The 16201-nt window shown below is 55.7% G+C and overlaps 7 protein-coding genes across 7 annotated transcripts; 4 read left to right on the top strand and 3 right to left on the bottom strand.

The window, feature by feature from the left end:
• Positions 1–227: 227 nt before the first annotated feature.
• K452DRAFT_223757 (uncharacterized protein) lies at positions 228–1755 on the top strand (the record flags this gene model as incomplete). The annotated part of the gene is made up of 3 exons (XM_033536646.1): positions 228–613; positions 809–914; positions 970–1755. 3 exons carry the CDS (start codon positions 228–230, stop codon positions 1753–1755), a joined length of 1278 nt encoding a protein of 425 aa, XP_033399768.1.
• An 898-nt stretch (positions 1756–2653) lies between these two features.
• On the bottom strand, positions 2654–4863 carry K452DRAFT_325337 (uncharacterized protein; the record flags this gene model as incomplete). Its single annotated transcript, XM_033544770.1, has 6 exons — positions 2654–2761; positions 2824–2937; positions 3000–4064; positions 4131–4397; positions 4450–4709; positions 4770–4863. The coding sequence occupies 6 exons, from the start codon at positions 4861–4863 to the stop codon at positions 2654–2656; spliced, it is 1908 nt and encodes a 635-aa protein (XP_033399767.1).
• Positions 4864–6046: 1183 nt separating this feature from the next.
• On the bottom strand, positions 6047–6818 carry K452DRAFT_285264 (uncharacterized protein). The gene is made up of 3 exons (XM_033540084.1): positions 6704–6818; positions 6395–6642; positions 6047–6305 (listed from the first exon to the last, which is right to left on the bottom strand). The coding sequence occupies exons 1-3, from the start codon at positions 6778–6780 to the stop codon at positions 6229–6231; spliced, it is 402 nt and encodes a 133-aa protein (XP_033399766.1). The 5' UTR covers positions 6781–6818; the 3' UTR covers positions 6047–6228.
• A 291-nt stretch (positions 6819–7109) lies between these two features.
• On the top strand, positions 7110–8398 carry K452DRAFT_152083 (uncharacterized protein). The gene is made up of 3 exons (XM_033535548.1): positions 7110–7198; positions 7258–7591; positions 7731–8398. Exons 2-3 carry the CDS (start codon positions 7340–7342, stop codon positions 8283–8285), a joined length of 807 nt encoding a protein of 268 aa, XP_033399765.1. The 5' UTR covers positions 7110–7198; positions 7258–7339; the 3' UTR covers positions 8286–8398.
• A 1723-nt stretch (positions 8399–10121) lies between these two features.
• On the top strand, positions 10122–11138 carry K452DRAFT_306685 (uncharacterized protein; the record flags this gene model as incomplete). Its single annotated transcript, XM_033543007.1, has 3 exons — positions 10122–10291; positions 10347–10406; positions 10466–11138. 3 exons carry the CDS (start codon positions 10122–10124, stop codon positions 11136–11138), a joined length of 903 nt encoding a protein of 300 aa, XP_033399764.1.
• Positions 11139–12178: 1040 nt separating this feature from the next.
• K452DRAFT_152043 (uncharacterized protein) lies at positions 12179–12711 on the bottom strand. The gene has a single exon (XM_033535547.1). The coding sequence runs from the start codon at positions 12524–12526 to the stop codon at positions 12227–12229; it is 300 nt and encodes a 99-aa protein (XP_033399763.1). The 5' UTR covers positions 12527–12711; the 3' UTR covers positions 12179–12226.
• On the top strand, positions 12640–13098 carry K452DRAFT_306684 (uncharacterized protein; the record flags this gene model as incomplete). Its single annotated transcript, XM_033543006.1, has 3 exons — positions 12640–12706; positions 12754–12815; positions 12889–13098. 3 exons carry the CDS (start codon positions 12640–12642, stop codon positions 13096–13098), a joined length of 339 nt encoding a protein of 112 aa, XP_033399762.1.
• Between the last annotated feature and the right edge of the window lie 3103 nt (positions 13099–16201).

The raw sequence follows: 16201 nt of genomic DNA, 5'->3' as shown, positions 1-16201 counted from the left end.
GGCCTTGATTCAACCGCTCGACTTCTGTTCCCTTCAACTCCTCTGTTCGTTGCAAGCCGGCTTCGTGCATCTGCTGCCCCACTGCGGTTAGAACCACCACCTGAGTCTGACGCCAGGGGACTCACTCCGGGACCTAGCGCGTGCCTCGGCTTGGAAGAGGTATCGCTGAGAACATCTCAAAAGCACCCCTCTGTTCGTCCAATTTACCCCATCACCAATCCCCAACCATGCCCAAAATCATTCTCTCTATAAATGCTGGCTCGTCGTCCGTTAAGGTCTCGGTCTATGCTACAAACGGCAAGGCCGAGGATCCTACCGAACTCGCCGAAGCCTCCATCTCCGGCTTGACTGCACCACCTGCAAAACTCAAGTACAAGCGTGGCGACTACAGCATCAAGGACAAAGAACTTGAAGACATTGACTACCAGGAGGGTGCCTTCAGGTATATCATCAGCCAGTTGCTGGAAGACGAAGGTCTCCCAGAGCTGGGCCATAAGGATGACATTAGCTTTGCGTGCCATCGTGTCGTCCATGGCGGAGATTATCCTCACGCTCAGGTCATTGACGTAGACACCTACCACCACATCGAAACACTCTCGGACTTGGCCCCACTGTAAGTATTTATCTCTTTCTTTCTACAACTTCAGCGAACTATTATTTCAGACAATGAAGCATCAGTTCATCTTCGTAAAGACATTTCGCTTTTTCATTCTTCAATATATCTTCATATCAAAAAATTTATCTCATCTGATCCTTCTTATTATTTTCACAAAAGTAATGAAAAGAGCTCACGTTGACTTCCCCTTAGTCACAATGCCGGTGCCCTTACTATCGTTCGTGCCGTAAGCAAGGAGCTCCCCAACACCACCAACATAGCCTACTTTGACTCTTCCTTCCACACCACCATCCCCGAGGTAAGTCTCACAGTGTCAACACAAGCCTTATCCCCCGCCTAACAGCCCACCTCAGCACGTCCGCACCTACCCCATCGACCAAAAGATAGCCAGCCACAACAAGCTCCGCAAATACGGCTTCCACGGGATCTCATACGCGTTCATCGTCAAAGCCGTAGCGCAGCACCTAGGCAAGCCGCTAGACGCCCTCAACATCATCGCGCTGCACCTGGGCTCTGGCGCATCGGCGTGTGTCATTAAGAACGGCCAATCCTGGGACACGACGATGGGGCTGACGCCGCTGGCAGGGCTGCCCGGCGCGACGCGCAGCGGCAGCATCGACCCGTCGCTCGTGTTCCACTACACGCACGAGGCGGGCATGCCGTCGCGCAGCAGCACCAAGGAAATGCACATTACGCAGGCGGAAGAGATCCTGAACAAGCAGTCGGGCTGGTCCGCGCTGGCAGGGACGACGGACTTTGGCCAGATCTCGGCGTCCGATGACCCGCGGTGCAAGCTTGCGTTTGAGATCTTCGCTGACCGTATTCTCGGCTACGTCGGGAGCTACTACCTCAAGCTGGAGGGCGAGGTCGACGCGCTCGTCTTTGCTGGCGGCATCGGCGAGAAGGGCGCCAGGCTGCGCGAGCGCGTCGTCGCTGGTGCCAAGTGTCTGGGGTTTGAGATCGACCGCGAGAGGAACGAGAAGGCGGGGGAGGCGGAGGCTAAGGTCACTGATGTCGGCGCTGAGGCCTCGAAGCACAGAGTCTTGGTTTGTCGCACGGATGAGCAGCTGGAGATGGCCAGGGGCTGTGTGGCCGAGGCGGATACGTTTCTGAGTAAGAGCGCGGAGGCGCAGTCGTGACGTGATGGTGAGGTGAGGTACGGCTTTTTACGCTCTCTTTTATGATGGAATGAGTGTGTGAACTATACGCATTTTCCTAAAGTAACCAAGTGCCAACAATATTGCGCGTGGGAGGAAGTAATATAAACATGCAGGTAGACACGGCTTTTTCGTGTGTACCAAACCTAACCTAACGCCATCTCTCTGGGTTTCAGTGTATATAGGAGCATAACTAATACACGTCAGCCCACCTACAAATTACAGCATGCATCAACTAGGTGGCCAAGGTATAAGGTATGCTCGTACCCTCGTTTCCCATTCGCATCACTCAGTGCCAGCTATCTAAATACTAAAACAATAACGACGATGACGAAAACGACAAAGAGCAGCTAGGTAATTAAGTAGCTAGCTCTAAGCCCGTTCCGCCCCGTCCCATTCAGTTCGGTTCACTTAATCCCCCTTTTTTGCTCACTGCACCTCACTGCTTTCCACACACTGCTTTCCACCCATCCCATCCCACCCATCCCATCCCACCCTCTACCATAACAACCCCACTTGTTCGCGAGTCATCTCTCTCCACCACTTCATCACTGCACGCTCCAACCCGCAACGATGACGATAACGTCAAGCCAAAAATACCCTCAGCAGCAGCAGCAGCAACAGCAGTAGCAGGAACAGCACTATCAAAAAAGCAAAACTAGGGGAAAGACATCGGCAAGAAAAATAGAGAAAAGAGACAAAAGACAACCAGCCAGCCAGCACCTCCCGTCCAGGCTCTGACGCAATCAAACCAAATCAAAAGACCGAAACGAATAAAAAGAAAGGAAGAAAGGCAGGATGCAAACCAAGAGCAACAAAAAACAAGGAGAAGGGGTATGATGAGGGAGGAAGGATGTGCCAGAGGCACACGCGGGGTCGTCTACGACTCGGAGGGCATAGCTTGGATGTTCTGGATCTCGGCCTTGGCCTCCTCCCACGACGCCTGGTTCTTTTTGGCCCAGTCAATGTGGCACTTTGCAAAGGCGATCTACAAACAAACAAAACTCGTCAGCTGGCCTGTCCTCTTTCGAGTGGATAAAGCTTCCTTACCATATACCGCCTGAGGTCGTCTTCCTTCTCGCCCTGGAAGCGCTTGAGGTCTCGGAGCACACCGACGCTGGCATCCTTAACGTCCTTGTCCGCGACGCCGAGCGCTTGTTCGAGCTGTTTGTAGGTCTTGCGTCAGCCATCTCTCTTCTTTATGCTCTCGTCCAGACCACACTTACCTGAGACAAGCTCTCCCTCGTCTTGCCAATTTGGTCTCGCCTCGTCCTCTCCGGATCAACGTCCACAATGCCGTGGATGGCGTGATTGATGCGGCCGAAGATCTTGTTGGTGACAAAATTGCCGCTGGCAGTCTTCTTGTGGTGGTTGCTTGGCGACGACGGCTGGCTAGAGGGCTGGGGCTCGCCCTGAGGCGCCGAGGGCGGCTCACCGCCGTGCGTGGGCGGAAAGTCCGAGTCGAACGATGCCCGATCCTCCTCTTGCCGCGCCCTGTCGGAGTCGCTCCGCTGGGATGAAGTGGAAAGCGATCGTCTAGGTGCACCTGGCGGCACTCCAGTCCCGCTCTGGTTAAGGTACTGCTCTATCCGCTGCGCCTCGGCTTCGCTCCGTTCAAGCGATTCCAATAGAGTCCGCTTCTTTTGCAACTCATCCTTTGTCATCTCTTCCTGCACGCGCTTCAGAATGCGGTAACGCAGAACGTCGCGAACGATACCAGCAAACTGAGCGCTCTCTCGCATTGGTTCCGCAAAGCCAGCACTCAACGAGGAAGACAACTCTGCGGTCTGGATGTAGGTCGAGTCTACGGCCTGGCCCATCTTCTCAATGGCCTGGGAAAGCGTGCGTGACTGCTCGTTCAACGCAAAGGCATTGTATCTTGCGCCCAATTCTGCCAAGTCGTCGCCCCAAGAATTGAGATGAGCAAGCGTGCGACGGTTGACCTTCTCCATGCTTCCCTGTAACAACGCTTCCAACTCCTTTGACGAGGCCTCAAAGTTGACAAAATACGGATCTAACTCCTCCTCGGACAGATTCTGAGAATTCGGTGGGAAACGTCCAAAGACTTGCGGTCCGGGTATCGTATGCGCGGCAACCGAAGGCTGAGCAGCATTGCTAGGCGGCGACGTGGGTGTGCCGCTCGAGGACTGGTTGGCGGCCTTGAGCTTTGCAGATGCAGCAGGAATCGGGAGATATTTGTGTCCAGACGTCGGGTTCGCGGCGTCGAGCGGTGGAGCTCGAAGCTTGTTGGACGGTAGAGATGCGGCGGGGTGGGAGAGAAGAACCTCACTCTGTGCGATACAATTTGCGTTAGCAAGGAATGCTCTTCTTCTTATCTCGGATCTTAAGGCACTAACCCAGCTGGCGTTGGGATCCAGGAATCTCCACCACACACCATCCTCCCGGACTTCTTGCATTCTCCGACAACGGTTGAGGAAGACGGCCAACATGCGCTTGCGGAGCTCTATGATGCCGGCATCTTCCTTCGCCTTCATTGGTTTTGCCACATAGTCTGCAGTGGTATGCTTTTCAGGAATTGGCGGAATGATGAGCGTCGGGTGGAGGTTGACAAGGGTCTGGCGCAGAGATGCGAATTCGGAGTACCGACGCTTGACTTCGAGGTCCTGACGAGAAGGTTCAGCAACTTGTTCACATAAGTGGGGAATGTACGCATACGCCAGTCCTGATCGTGTAGGCGATGTATTTGCCGCCCTCAGTATTCTTCCCGGCATGCGTGATGATGATGGGAAGGTCTGGGTTCTCGTAGAGTATTTGCTCTATCCGGCTGTCGTAGCCTCCCTTCTTGGGCTCGACCCTGCGTCCCAGCGGACGCTCATCATCATACTCGACGTCGCTAAGGTCTCTTTGGTGGTTGATATATTCGGGCGAGTTGAAGGGCGGGGATGACGCTTCCGATGGCGGGGTCATGGGACGGACTGGGGACTCTGTCAGCTACACCATGATCCCAATCGTTCCGGGCCATTATCTGGTCTTACAGCCGCCAGGCGAGCCGAGGTGGCCGGGGTTGGACAGCGAGGAATCATGGCGCTCAAACGAGCCGTACGGGTTGTTGTCTTCGTCGTCCCACATGGCGAAAGCGCGCGGGGCAGAGGGCAGGTAGTCAGAAAGATGGCGAAAGCGACGGCAGTGAGGTCGTGTAGCAGAGTGGTGGCGGACAGGCGGCAGCGGAGAGCTGTGGTTGTGTGGAGTTGGTCGTGTAGATCCAAGTGAAGCTCGCACCTTGGGAATGGGGCTGGTAGGTAGACGAAGCGAGTGACGTTTGGGCGCGCAGTCCTGCCAGGCTAGCGCTGCAACACCACCGCCAACCTCTCACGATACTTGGCAGAGAGCCGGATTTGGCTTCAGTGTGTTCGAGCTTTCTTCTAAGGCGTTTGCGAACCCGTGGCACTTCTCAGCCTCATGCTTGGCGGCTTGTCTTTCCGTCGTGCGATCGCCATGATGCATAATCCTACCGTGAGCTCGGTCCTCGTCACAACCCCAGACCTCCATCGCTGTCCCCGCGTCTACGAACCTCCGTAAATGGCAACCCTTTATCGTGTTGCGTCGCACGGCTTTCATGCAGGAACCCCGGCAATCGTCAAGAACGCCTTCCAATACCTGGCGACTGCCTCTGATCACGACATACGATGCCATGGCCGAAAACGGTAGGCCATAACCGCTTCTTCCGAGGTCAACTCTACCACCCTGCCACTCTGCTACTTTTGTTCGGCTTACCCTCGTTTAATAGTGAAGCCCAATGTATGCAATACGCCCACAGCATAGGTACTCTCCACTATTAATTCAAAAGCAGAGTGCTGCCTTGGATAGTACGCTCATGCAGGGCTGACCACGGATTCGATAAGCGGAGTGACCAACTACAAGCATACATGCGTGTGAGAATTCAGTGCAATCAAAGCCAAGAAACGTCGGTGACAGGCCAAAGCACGTACACGCTCAGGTCCAATGAAACCTAAAGCAAAATAAAAGACCATGTATAAGGAATACTTCGGGCAATATAGGACGTATTTCAAAGCAGATGCTAAACCCATTTTATTAGCAGAAACCCTGACCTGATGCATGATGACTGCTAGTAAATATGAACATATGCCACTATCAAGAGCATTATCATCTCTACCGTATTTTCCTCCGGTCGTTGATGGTGTTTTTGTTTCGGCGAGCGTAAGGACACGAACAACCTCGAACGTGCAGTTCACCCTGTGACATACGACAGTATCTTGTTGGGCGAATCCGAAACCGTCAAGAAGAATCCATTGGTATGCTATGCCAGGTTGGGTCAGCAGACTAGAAAAACGCCAGCTTTTCTCCCAACCGCAATCTTGACGTGCAAGACGATTAGGCGTGCAAAGTGCACGAAGTCCGCTGCGATCCTCCTGTCGCCATGACCTTGCTGCACAAAATCCGTTTTCGCCCGCATCCCCGTCATCCGCGATCCGCTTATTTCTTGTCCTTCTTGCCGCCCTTGTTCTTGGCGGTACCCCGGAACTCCTTCGACCTGTTCTTGCGCTGCTTGCCTGTACGTCGAGTTCCGTCAGCATTCCGTCATGCTCGCCGGCGGCGAATCCGTCTGCATCCCGCGCGCACGCGTTCTGGGTGTACGTACGCTGCTGCCTGCTGGCCTTCTCGATCTTGTTGGCCATGCCGACACGGACCAGCCTGTAGTGAGGCTCGAACTTCTTCATCGCCTCGTTGGAGTCGTAGAGCAGGGCGAAGCCGGTGCTCTTGCCACCACCGTACTGGGTGCGGAAACCGAAGCAGGAGACGGAGTCCTTGTTGATCTTGTAGAGCGAGGCAAGCTTGTCGCGGAGCTCATCCTTGGAGACGTTGGCACGGCCGGGGTGGAGGACATCGCTGTGGCCGTCATTAGACTCGTCGCCTTGAAAACCGTGGCCAAGGTGCGAGCTGCACTTACACAACCATCTGCTTGCGGCCAAGCAGGGGGTTACGGATGAACTTGCGCGTGCGCAGAGTAACTTGCGAGTCGGCCATCTTGACTGAGGATCGGGGGATAGGTCGTCGGTGTCGTCGCAGCAAAGACTTTCAAGATGGGAGACGGAAAAGCGATATCGTGGTGGGCGCTAGCGACTCGCTAATCTCAAGAGAGCTTAGTGGCTGCAGCACTGGCTCGCGGGAACGTGAAAAAACCGCGTAAGTCATGTAACGTTTTCGCTGACTGCATAAACATCGTCTGCACGACTCAACGGGGCTGATATTCCCAGAAATTGCTCAAGTATGCCACACCCACGTCGATAATTGATGATCTGTGATATTCGTTCTACGCTCGCTCACACACCTGCTATATAAAATTTTAGGGTAGGCGTTAATTGTGGGCAAGATGAAGTGGATGATCTACATTTAGCGATCCCCGCCACGAAACTACAGTAGATTATTAAGACATGCCAGTACGGTATTTGAGCCGCGAAACATCTCAGATCTTGAAATTTTCGAGCGCTAATGGAGCCGAAGACAGGCGCGCGAACTTCAACACCTTGACGCTTCCCTACACTAATCGAGCTGCTCGAGGATATCACGACACACTGCATACAGGATGAGCTTCTCCGCGGAAGAGAGGGAATTTTTGGAGATTTTTCGCCGACAGTACTTCCAGTTACTAGAACCGAGTCAACTACAATGGCCCAACGCCGATTTCTTGAAGCAGCCTCACGTTCAGACCTGGCTCTTCCAAGAAATGTTTGACCGGGATTCCATCCAGTACTCACCGCCGGTGAGATATCATGTGCGGGTGCTCAAACAACTCGTGGCAAAGATAGAGGATGCCATCGACAATCCCGAGGAGGATGTATGCATCTCCCCATTTCCCTAAGTCTAAAGCGGCATTATTTCCTTCTTCGTCCTTCCAGTCAACAAAATCACTTTTCACGTAGATAAAGCTTCGAGTCCCGTAAGTACTAATTCATGTACCTTTTCCCGTCGCGCAGGAGATATCCGACGACCTCATGTCTTCTTTGTCACTACTTCTGGCATCCAAGCTTCCTTCAGAGTCCGAGTCTGCTCAAGCGAAAGCATACGTAACCTACAGCTTCGATGGCGAGCGAGCAGTGACGTTGCTTGAGTCTCGTTCGGTGATCTCGTCCTCCGGAACCACCGGGCTTCGCACATGGGAAGCCGCTTTGCATCTTGGCGCTTATCTCGCGACAGACGCCGGAAGCGCCTTGGTCCGGGGGAAGAGGATCCTCGAACTTGGCGCTGGGACAGGGCTTCTGTCGATTCTCTGCACGAAGCATCTGCAGGCACTGCACGCCACGGCCACCGATGGCGATGAGGGAGTTGTGGATGCCATCAAGTCCAACGTATTCCTCAATGGTCTGGACCGATTTGCCAGCACAGACTCCATCGTTCTCAGATGGGGCGCGAATCTCAATGGAAGCTTCTACGACGATGAGACAACAGAGGGACAGTATGACGTTGTCCTTGGAGCAGACGTCGTAAGCTTAACCAGGAGCGGTCTGACCGGTGAAAAAGTTCTAATGTAGGGCTGCGCAGACTTACGACAAATCGGTTATCCCAGCACTCGTCTCCACCCTAGCTGAGCTGTTCCAGCATCAGCCTGCCCTGAAGGTTCTCATTGCGGCAACCATTCGTAATGCGCAGACCTTTGAGGCATTTACTGTGGCTTGCCGTCCGTCTACCCCGCATGACTCACCCTGTCAAACTCCACCTTTTTCCCGTTCCTGTTCCTGATCATTCGCTGATCCACGTCCCAGGGCGCAACAAGCTTAGTTTCGAAGACGTTGGCGCTGCACCGCCTCACGACGGCAGGCAGACTGGGCCGTTCTACCCAACGTCAACACCTATTCGTATCATCAACGTCACCAAGGCGGGCGAATACGACCCCTTTGCTCTGCAATGACGCGGAGACGCTCGGTAGAGCGCGAGTAGCCTGAGGTGGTTGTTGACGCACGCTACGCGGCCACGATGCTCTGCTGACGGCGAATTGGTTTCGCCGTGCACGACAAGCGACGGTCCGGATTGCGTTCCCTCGGCTCCGCACGGCGAAAATAGACTGATGACAGCCGACGGGCGGTGTCAACATGGTGGCCAGTGAGCGCGAGAGTCAAGACTCAAACCTGCATTGAACCCTTTATGATGATATGCCAGCAGGGCGCCAGCATCGAGCCAGCACAGGGCATGAATTGTTCATGGTGCATGGTACCCCGCAAGCTTCATGGCGCGGCTCGCGGCGGCCCCTGACAGCGTGAAACCCCATCGTCAGAGGCTCCGGCCGTACCCACAGCTGAATGTTCTCGACCATACGCACTGGCAGTAGGCTTCAGCGGCTGCGGCTTCCGGTTGGGCAGCCTTGGACGTCGGCTAAAGCGCTGGGATCGTGGGATCCTGCGGGGCGCGGCGGGAATAGCGGTGGTAGCGGCGGCTCTCATCCACGTGTGCTTGCAGCCTGTCGTTTAGGTAATGTGGAAGAGCGTCGCGGAGGGCCGGATACGCGGAGGTGGCAGCTGTCAAAAGGGCCTGGCCAAGGTACCGTGGTGTCGAGGGGCCTATCAGAAATTTTGTACGCATTGGACCGAAACCCCACCGGGTGATCCGGCCTGGGCGTGATTCGCGATGGGCGCGCCAGGCGGCAGCGCATGCGCGTCGCGTCGAGCGAAAGGGGCAGCGCGGCGGGCCAACCGAGGCAAGTATGCCACGGGGGAGGTTTGCCGGATCGCTGCGAGTGAAGAAAGCCCGGTGTGAGGTGTGGAGAAGCCAGGGCGCAGGAGGCGTGGGGTGACTGTTTGGATCTGAGACGGGCGGCCTTCGGGCACTCGGCGGGATGATGTGCTTTGACGATGAATCGTTCTCGACCTTTCACTCCTCCCACGGGAATGGTGTATAACTATTAGCCCCCCGCCGACCCTTCATATCGCTTTTTTTTTTTTCACCTATCTCCAACCCACCGCTGCGAACAGTCATCCGTCCATCCATCCATCCATCCATCCAGCCATCCTTCGCCTCTCCCACCAACCTACTTATCAAGCCGCTGCTAGCCGAGAGCCCGCCCACTCTTTAGCGTGAATCGCCAGCAAAGCTCGTTGTAAGCCTTGCCCTGCCCTTCCTGCCAGACGCCCGGGGCGCATCGTGTTCGGGTGCTAACCCGGTCGCAGCCAGCGTCATTATCTTCGACGATAAGCACGCAACAAGAGAGACAAAGCACCTGTCTCTTGCTGTGTTACCCGCCTGGTCCCCTGTCATTCCGGCTGTCGTGCTCTGTGACTGTTGCGGATACGTTGACGGCGCACGCGACACTCCGTGCTTGCTCCGTGTCGATAGTCCTCTGCTGCTATCTATAAGCCTCACACACCGCCCCTACAATGGCGACCGCATATCACGCCCGCACTCCTTCGCATTCCAAGAGGGCTCGTCCATCCCGCCCGGGCTTGCCGAAACGCAACTCATCGTATAGCAAGAGTCAATTGCTTGGAGCCCCGCGCAAGGAAGAGGAAGAAGACGACGCCATGGCCGCCAGCTTCCTGAACTACTGGTGAGTTTACTCTCTTTCTCTCATGTATCCGAATGCGCGACTCACATCAGCCTAGCACCGTTTGCGAGAAGCAAATCATCACTCCCAACAACTCAATCCTGTACTGCTCTGAAAGGTAAGCTTACTACTGCGATCCGCGTCTCCACACATTGCGCTAACGCGTTGATCATCCAGCTGCCGGAAGAAGGACCACACCAAGCCTATCAGCTTGGACTACTACTCTCCCCCTCAAACGCCCTACACCCAATGCTCCTTCGACGAGCTTGTTTCCCACCCTATCCTCTCTCCCCGCTCGCCGACTTCGCTTCCCTCGAAGCGTTTGTCGTATGGCTTCTCCGAGGTTTCTGATGACGAGGCCGACTGGGTCGACGAGAAGCCCAAGGTGTCGGAGGCCACCCGGTACCTGCGCGCTTCGGCCGACACCACCTCTAAGAGGAGGCCAAGCTACAAGAGGTCGACTTCGTCAACGCCCGTTCCCCCCAACAACCGCACGCCGTCACTATCGCATTCGCCGGGCAGCACGGCCAGCGTGTCGGTCCCCTTCACCCCCAACAGCCGGCCCCTTCCTTCGCGCACCAACCCCAACTACAGCAAGCGCTCGGTCGACCTGGTCAACCCCTTCGCCGTCCAGCCAATCACCGCTCCCTCGAGCTTCTCGCAATTCTACTCGCTCAAGAGCATGCCCAGCTGCCAGACGTCAACAGGCATCGCCGAGGGCGAGATGCAGATGTACAAGCGGACGTCGCTCCCCTCGCCGGGCCAGGGTAGCCTGAAGGAGCTCTTCGCCTTTAGCGCCATGCAGGCACCACCGACCAGCACTGCATCGACAATGCGCCCCGGGTGGTAACGGTGTCGTCCGTCCCGTTGTCCGTCACATGTGTGACGGAGAAGGGGGGAAAGAAATCGGCATGAAACCGGGTTCCTGGTACGACGAGAGCATAACACAGTGCGCGGGTGGGGCGCGGCATCGGGTATCGTCCGCTCGCGGCACCGCCGTGGTGGTACGAACGCCTGTCGGCCTCCACATGTCTCATCTCATTTCATTTCGTTTCGTTTCGGGAGTCATGACGACAAAAGAAAAGTTTTTGGATTTCTTGATTTTTTATTCTGTAACAAGGGATTATGGGAGGGGAAGCCTGTTTCCCCTGGCCATACATCACATCACATCACATCGCGATGGCGTTTTTTCACACTTGACCCAATTTTTATAGAATTTGCGGTGGATTGGGTCCCGCTAGGGAGGGATATTACTACTACTACACTACACTAGGTACTACTACTCACGTATTGGGCGCACGCAGACAGCGCAGCTTCCGGTCGCTGGGCGCTGGGCTGCTTTGGAGGGATTTATTTGGGAAATGGTTACGACATCATCAACATCATACATAATAGTAACGACCGAACTGTGGAAAATGGAAAAAAACCATGCAAGGACGATAAAAGTCTCTTGCTTTTTACTATCACTTTTCTTCGATATATTAATGATCGGTGATTATTGACGACTCGTAGTGTTTTGGCAGGGTGTGAGGTAGTCTGAGATATACAACAACACTGACCAGACAACGACACGACAGGCGGGGGCAGGCGATGACAGCGGTGTAAGAGGAGAAGCAAAGACAGCAGGAGGAGGAGGAGGAGGAGGATCAACAACCGCGGCACCAGGCCACCAGCAGCGGTATCACGAGCATCATGAGTTGCAGGAGGGGAAATCTCTCAAATCAGAGACACGCAGGTACCCAGCCGCATGGAAGGATAGTGGATGGTGATGGGCAGCGGCGAGACGGGCAGGGGGCCCACCGACGACGCATCGCCGCGCACGCCCACGCTTTCTTACCCCTCCCCTCCACTATGTTATGTGCGCGTACTCCACCGGGACCCCCCCCCTCCCCTCATCTGTCTGCGGCAGACGCCAGACTGCAGGATGCACGCCGTTCATCATGGTGCCCACTTGCCATGCGCCGTGCGTGCGAGCGTGGACTGGCGGCTTGCTTGCTTGCTTGCTCCACCTCCACACCTGCCCACGCGTCTGCATTGCGCTGCATTGAGCTGCACAGCGCGGCTGTTGGCCGTGCTTGCGTATTGTAGGTTGGGCCTGACTAACTGACTTACAGCTGGTGGATGGGTACGCGTGTATTGTAAATGCAGATGTGGGTGAGGGCGTGGGTGGGAGGTCTGCGATCGTGGTATGCCTTGGCTTGCCTTGGCTTGCCTTGTCGGTGCCGCGCGTACGTACATATAGGTAGGTATGCTGGACCCGGGCAGCGGGCAGCTTGCAGCGGAGTGCGGGCAGCGGGCAGCGGGCGGGAGGCGCCGCTCGTCTCCACTCGCTTGCTTTCCATGCTGCTGGAATGCTGCTGCTGCTGCTGCTGCTGCAGACCTCGCTCACACCGTGGGGGAGGGGGAGTATGTGTGTATGTACGTGCGTGTAGATAAATGTATCTACCTATATACATGGACGTGAGCGTGTACGTGTGGCCGCGTGGGTGGATGGACGGGTGTGGTTGGTATATCTCCGGCTGCAGCTGTATGTGTGCTTCATCACGTACATACAGGACCGTACATACATAGTACATGCAGATGCAAACCTGTCTACCTAGGTACCTACATGTCCATACGCCAATTCATCCATCCATTCACCCACCTCACCCAGCCAGACGGACCTAGGACTTACCGTATACAACCACCACCACTCATCCGCACACGCGCACATGTATATATACATGCATGTACACATGCCTCCTCCCAACGACACCTTCCCTCTCCAGCCACGGACCGAGTGGCCCGCATGCACATCGCTGGCGCAATAGGCACGTACAGGCATATACACACCCAGGCATGCCATCTAGGTACAGTAGGACGGGGAACGAGAAGACAGACAAACAAACAAACAAACGCAGACAGCGCACCCAGCAAACCAGACAGACGAGATGGGCTGATATCCCGCATTGTTTCTTGTTTCCACCGCCTGCCGCTCTACCTACCGCTCACCCGGCGCGCAATCCCGCCCACCGACTCTACTCTCCAACAGGAAGGCGAGCGGATTCGCCTGTTTCTGTTTCGCGCAGGTAGCGGCGGTAGTAGTGGTGGTGGCGGAGCTATACACGGCGCGCGCCAGGCGCCGCCAATCTGTCGGAAGAGGAAGAAGGGAGGAGGACTCAGGTGTGGCTGAAGACGACAAGAGGCTTCTCGACCCTCGACCCTCGATCCTCGTTCCTGGCCCCCAGCCTCGTTCCCCGGTGCCGGCGGCGGCGGCGACGCCGTGATAGGAGCAGCTGCGGCGGCCAGATACGTGGTAGGGGAGAGTCGTATCCGCGTTATCGCGCGCGGTACCTATCAGCAGCGCGACCAACCGCGGCGGCGCCATCCGTATCGCATCTACTACGTACAATACCACATGATGATAATCCGTATTGGGGGCCGGTCAGGCAGGCCTTGTTCTAGACCCTTCGCTCTGCTCGGCCTTGGGCGCGAGAAAAGACAATAATGCCACGGGGTCGGGGAGCGAGCGAGCGAGAATACGCCCGTACGAGCAGCGAGCGCCAAAGGGGCCCGAGAGGGAGGGGCCACGAGTGGATAGGGTTATTAGGGAAGGCCGGAAAGTGGGCTCCTTTGGACGGACGGACGGGAGCGGGACCCGTCGTGTCGGGTGCGGTGCGCGCGCGTGTATATTGCGCACCTAACCTAGCCTTAGATAAATTTTTTTTTTGTGTGTTTTGACTTTTTGTGTTTTTCGATGAGAGCCCACTGTTATCGCCAGACGGGCGCGTCTGGCCCTTGGACCAGGCTGCCGGTGCCCGGGGCTGTTATTTTTTGCTGGTCGCCGCCTGGCGCGCGCTATATAGAAGTGGATAATGCTATTATTGCCCAGGACTGTATTGCTGTCTGTGACTCTATCCTTATTTTTAATTTTTAATTTTTTTTCTTTCGATGGTTTGCTCGAGCGCTCTAGCTCCCAAGGTACACACATATTGTAGTTAGTCGCGGCGCGCGCTCGTACCTGCGTACGGCGTAGGTGGTGAGCTGATGGCGCGTGTCCTGGTGGCCGGCGGGCAGGTAGGCCGCGCGCACTGCCACTGCTGCTGCTGCTGCTGCTTGCTGCTGCTGATGCCGCTACTGCTTCGTTGAGCGCGTGCGTGCCGGGAGCGTATCTTTGCGCGCACGCGATACAATATTAAGCAATAATGCGTAAGCACAGCGCTGCGGCTGATATCAACGCAACACCCCTACCTACTCGACTCGCGCGGCTTACGGTAGCAAGAGCCCCCCGAATCGCGACGCCTTTGTACATCGCTGCGCAGAGCGCACCCCGAGCGTGCGCGCAAAAAATAAATAAATAAATAAATAAATAAATTAATAAATTAATAAATAAAAAAAATAAAAATAAAAAAAAAATAAATAAATAAAAATAAAAATAAAAAAGCAGGACCAGGCCGCGCAGCCACAGATTACAGTACCGGTGTGCACGCCCGTGTGGCAGGGCATGGAGGCTCATCAGAGACGTTTCTCTGGCCCTCGCAACCCCTACCTACATACAATATTGTACAACACCATCACTGACCACCACCACCACCGCCGCCGCCGCGACGCCCAACAACACCCTTGCCTTGACGGACGGAGACGCACGCACGCCCCGCCGCAGCTCCTCCCCTCTCCACCGTCAATCACCGCAGTCGAGACGCGTCCGCGCACGGGTGCGTCGCAGCCAGCAGTGCCGCCCGTGTCGTCATAGCCGTCCAAGCGGGCGCTGGTGCTGCTGCTCGGGCGTGTGCGTTGGTGCTGCACGCACGCGCCCTGCGCTGGCGGCGGCGGCGCGCCGACAATGACAATGCCTGTGGATTCGTGGAAGGAACTGTCGTTTTCCATGGGCCTTGGCAGTTGCGCAAGCCGGGGCCGGGGCGCGGAGACAGTGAGCCTAGAGTACCTGCTCTAGCACCCTAGGTAGGTAGAGTACGAGTGCCTAATGCGGTCATCGTGGCAGAAGCTTCAAGCTAGGTAGGCAGCTAGTTAGTAACTACGGGCAGAAGGGCAGGGAAAGGCAGGATGGATTTGTTTTAGGCCTTGCGTGCCTAGAGCCTATGAATGCGGACGCTGCTTGCTACTGCGTTACCTACTAACCTACCTAGCTACATGTCTGCCTCTCACTAACTAACTAACTAACCATCTAACTAACTAGAGTACCTAGGTGCCTAGCTTCGCATTTTGCCCGGAGCCGCGCGCATCCTTCCTTTGTCAATCAATCCCTCACCCGCCCGCTATCCCATTCTCCCGGCTTCTTCTTCCCCACGCGGCGACTCGCGCTGCTGCTGAGTAGTGCTGCTGGTGTAGCGAACCCAGCGCTTAACCCGACGCTAGCCGGGCGCGGGCGCCAAGAGCCCAGAGAGGAAAAGGGACGGAAGGAAAGAAAGCAAGCACGAGGAAACAGAGTGCTGACTGAGCAGCAGCAGCAGCAGCGAGCGGCTGAGAAGATCTGAGCTGCGAGACCGCCGAGCTGAGAGCGGGAGAGGCGGAGCGGCCTGGCGGCTATCCTGCCTCAATCGAACGTTTACGTTTCCGATCTTTTTACTTTTTCCGTTTTGCTTTTTCTCTTTTCTTTTCTTTTCTTTTTTTAATCCCTCTCCACCAGTCAGTAGTTAACCGACTACGTTAGTCTCCGCATCATCGACATGGCCATCGACATCGCGAAACAACAGCCGGCCCGGCGCCGGCAGTTGCGTTGGTCGGGGCATGCATGGCCAGCTATCCATACCTACTACGGTAATCCGCCGGCGGGCGAGGCAGGGCAGGGCACCCCCGCCCTCGCGCCTCAAACGCTTCAAGGCGAAAAAAAGGCGAAAATGCGAAACGAAAGATAAAAAAAAAAAATTTTAAAAAAAAAACAAAAGTGAATTCCGTTGCGGGGAATCGAACCCC

Source organism: Aplosporella prunicola, assembly GCF_010093885.1.
Source record: "Aplosporella prunicola CBS 121167 unplaced genomic scaffold K452scaffold_7, whole genome shotgun sequence".
NCBI lineage: Eukaryota > Fungi > Ascomycota > Dothideomycetes > Botryosphaeriales > Aplosporellaceae > Aplosporella > Aplosporella prunicola.
This window is presented reverse-complemented; position numbering and strand designations above follow the sequence as displayed.